At 36.1% G+C, this 3,999-nt stretch overlaps 1 protein-coding gene across 1 annotated transcript in view; it reads right to left on the minus strand.

The window, feature by feature from the left end:
* Nucleotides 1-2,109: 2,109 nt before the first annotated feature.
* The window catches only part of LOC103522108 (golgin subfamily A member 6-like protein 6), a 39,789-nt gene continuing 37,899 nt past the window's right edge, over nucleotides 2,110-3,999 (minus strand). The window contains exons 6-7 of the mRNA XM_026832456.1: nucleotides 2,648-2,725; nucleotides 2,110-2,208 (exon numbers count right to left, since the gene is read on the minus strand). Coding sequence (XP_026688257.1) covers nucleotides 2,192-2,208; nucleotides 2,648-2,725 — 95 coding nt within the window. The 3' untranslated portion in view covers nucleotides 2,110-2,191. The remainder of the gene's footprint in view (nucleotides 2,209-2,647; nucleotides 2,726-3,999) is intronic.

Genomic DNA, 3,999 nt, shown 5'->3' on the forward strand with positions numbered 1-3,999 from the left:
ATGGAAAGACATAGTTGACAAACCTGAAATCATACCTCAGACACCTAGAAAAGCAGCGGTCGCCACCTTCCGCCTGATTTGACCGCTTTTCGACCGTTTTTTTGGCGGTTTTTAGCTATACTGACTAAACGGTTTGAGATATTGTAAAAGTCAATACTATAGAACATAAAAATAGGCATCATTCGATAGGATAAGGAAAGTCGTGTGATTTTCACACCAGATTTTTACAATTTACAGTCATTATTTACAATACAGTTTTGTAAAGTGATTTCTTACTTTTCATTTGAATAGTTCTGGTTTGAATTTCACTATTTAGTTTTCTGATTCTTATATAGGTCCGGGTCCTAATAAATAACCCCAAAATCCTTGGGTCTAGGTTGCTTACTTCCTGTCTCATTTTTTCATACAATAATTTATTGACATTCTTATGTTTTTTTAATTCATTTTCACCATGGTACATATTGAAAAGATGCTCTAGTCTTCTAATGGTGTCAAAGAATTCTGGCAGTGGTTTCATCAAACCACCATTTGACACATAGTCTACCCAAGAGTTACTGGTGGTACATAATGTATTCCCAGATGTTATTTCCCCAAGACCTTCAATACCCATGAACTTGCCTCTATAGGCCAAATAACCAGCCAAATACTCAAGACCAGAATCAGAAATAAAATCTAGAGAGTTAGAGTTGTTATTTTCTGGGCACAAGCTAAACTCTTCTTCACAGTCTTCATCAAAAAGAGTAACAGTAACCTGTTCTTCAATATAGGGCGAGAAAATCTCTACTGACACATATTTGTCCTCATCAGCTTCCCTATTTTGAATAGTATGCAGAATATCAAAGTTCTCTGTAGAATCTAATGTGATATTTGCACTTGATGACAAAATTTGGCTATTCCTACTTAAAATACAAGCCTTCATCCGATACTTAAATTCTAGTGAATTTGGGTGATCATATGTTCTGCCTATTGCCCTTATTTGCGAAAAGAAATTTTCCAAAACATCCTGGTTCAGTCTATAGGTCAACACATATTGCATACTGAATTTAGACTGGAGAAAGTCATACAATCCTAGTAAAGATTTATTACTGATAAGAATGCCTTTTTGAAAAGGCAACATACTCTTATGAGTCCCAACAAGCATAGATTGAATTTGCTCAGACATTGAAATAATTATTATTTTTTGGTTAGAAAGGGAAAGACCAAATGCTTTTTTGGTATCCCTTGAATCAATTTGTCTTGCTCTCACATTAAAAATATCAAACCAATCATTAAACAATTTCAGTAGATTGCTACATTCTTGCCAGTTATCACTTTTCAGGAGTCCGTTATCCCCAGTAAATTTTAGGGCCATAGCAACACTATTGGAGAACAATTGAGCAGCAAGTTTTACCTTTTGCCTGGCTGTTCCAGTCACACATATGTGAGCAGTAGACAGTTTGTGGGCCAAAGTAACTTCTGTTTTAAGAGTCAACAGTTCTTGAATGGGATTAACATTTACAAGAACGTTATTAACATGAAAACCTTTGTCTACAAAATGATTTCTTGCTAATTTAAGTAAATGTGGTACATCAGCAAAAAAGAAGATTTTCATGGAATCATCATTGGGGTGAGTAACACTAGTTTTAGTTTCTGTTATACCCAAGTCCCTCAGAAAACCACGGTTTGACCCACCTAAATCAGAAACAACGGATACAACCGTGTAACCACTCTTATAGAGGGCTGTAACAATCTCTTTGAATAGCTCCACTGTCATGCTTTGATCAAAATTATAATAGATTGGTTGCTTCCAATTTCCTACTATACTTCTGGCCATCACAACTTGGACCATTTTGTGCGGACCAAGAACTTGATCAGTGTTTGGGTCATAGGATACTTTTTCCGACACCTTCATTTCATCAAAGGATAAGCAAACTAAATTTTCGTTATGCTTTAATGTGGGTTGGTTTTTCTTCATAGCCAGTAAAACTTCCGCAAGGAGTCCTGGTTCACAGTTTACCTTCCTTGCCCACTTCTTTAGTGTTGACTTTGACGGTAGAGGGTACTTTAGTGTCATCCTTAAGTATTTGTAGCATTTTGGGCTAATGCGGTGCAATGTCATGGCTTGAATTATTTCTTCAGCAGACCACCTTACTAATCTATGACGGTCTTTTAATTTCAATATTTGCCGTGGGGTGAAACATTGTTCAAGTATTTAAGCCCAATGTTTACCTGAAAAATAAAGAGGAAAAAATTGTGTTAAATAATAATAAATTAAAATACAATCCAACAAATTAGAAAATCCAGGGCAATTTTTTAAATAATTATTTTGTATATTTTTTAAATAAAAACCTCTTGATAAGGAGAACTTATATATAATGTAACTTATATATAAAACACAGAACTTATATATAATGACTGCTGAAACCCTCCAAGAGATAAAAACCTCTGTAAAATAATTCCCCAAATAAAGCTCTGGCAAGTAGCTGTTTCTCAGCTTATAAAAAAATAAAAACTGACCATTGAAATTTCGACCTGATTACATTACTCTCCTTCCTATAGGATAAGGAAAGTAAAAAGAAAAAAAAAAAACATGACCTATCCTACCTTCTCTCCTTACATTACACCATGGATTTCATGCAACCTAATTCAAATTTATAATGAAACTCACCACTTTCTTTCAAATTTTTCTCCATTATTTGAGACTTCAACTTCTCCTGTTCCTCTTCCAGTAACTGTACTTTTGCCTCATACACTTCAAGTTCTTCATGTAAAGTGACACACAGTGACTCAGCTACTGGTGTAGCAATTTCCATTGGCTCAGATTCCAATTGCAAAATGTTGTCTGGCAGAGATTCCTCAGTGTTCTCACGTACTTCAGGTGAAACAACACAAGTAAAAAGGGCTTTCTTCACCTCACTAAGCCTGTCTTCACACAATTTCCTCTCTTTCATCTTTTTCTCTCTCCGAGAAGGAGATTTTGCAATTATTTGGGTCTTAGGACCATTCAAAGATGGAATACTTCCTGGCTTAATTTTCCTTGAGACACTGGGAGAGTAGTTCAACAAATTATGCTGTAACTTCCAGTGTTTGTCACTTTCTGCAAATGTAATGAACAGATTCTGGCATACTGGGTATTTACTTTGTCTGCTCTTCGACAAAACTTTAGCCACTCAGCACAAATAAGTTTATCTTTGGGAAAGGTATAGTACTGGATTTTAACAGTAGTTGGACTTTGCTTTTTAAGTTTTTTGTTGTTGTTGCTTTTACAACCAAACACAGCACAGTTAACCATTGTTAAAGAAACAACAAGTTAATATAAAATCACTGTATTTAGAAGAGAGACTTGCTCGGCCGTGCATCCGTGCAACGATGACGTTGCTTGACTACCTACAACAGTTTGGAATTTTGATTCTTCAACATTGTATCTTCTTGCTAGATCAGGTATGCAAGGCTCATAGATTGACTTCTTCTCATTGTTGACTTCTAGGGCTTGCAAAGCACTTTTTTCAAACCGCACAGTAGGGTCGAGGATGATCACTTGAGATTTTTCAGTGTTGACAGCGACAATGTCATTATTCAATAACAAGAAAATTGAATAGAAAGTAAAAAAAAAAAAAAGACGAGAGACTTCAAGAAAATCACTTATAAAAGATAAAACGCATTAATTAAAACAAAAAACACACCAGTGACAAAGCAAAATCATAAATTCAGATTCACCCACCTGACACCAGTGACAAAGCAAAATCATACATAAATTCAGATTTCAGATTCACGAGTTGTCACCGTATGACGTCATGCGCAGAACGAACTCAAAATCGTACACTAATTGACACCCCCCTGGGTATTGGTAGTGGTAGCGCGTCTGCCTATCTGCCTTGTAAGCGCTAGGCCGCGGGTTCGATTCCCGCCCGGGGCGGATTTTATCCTGTCCTGTCTTCCTTCTCTATGGTTCATCCATTTGAATATGGCAGCAAGGATTCATCTAAAAAGTAGGCTACGTTGCCAAACGTGTCAAAGGTT

The sequence above is a fragment of the Diaphorina citri genome, unplaced genomic scaffold (genome assembly GCF_000475195.1).
Source record: "Diaphorina citri unplaced genomic scaffold, Diaci psyllid genome assembly version 1.1 scaffold6913, whole genome shotgun sequence".
Lineage (NCBI taxonomy): Eukaryota > Metazoa > Arthropoda > Insecta > Hemiptera > Psyllidae > Diaphorina > Diaphorina citri.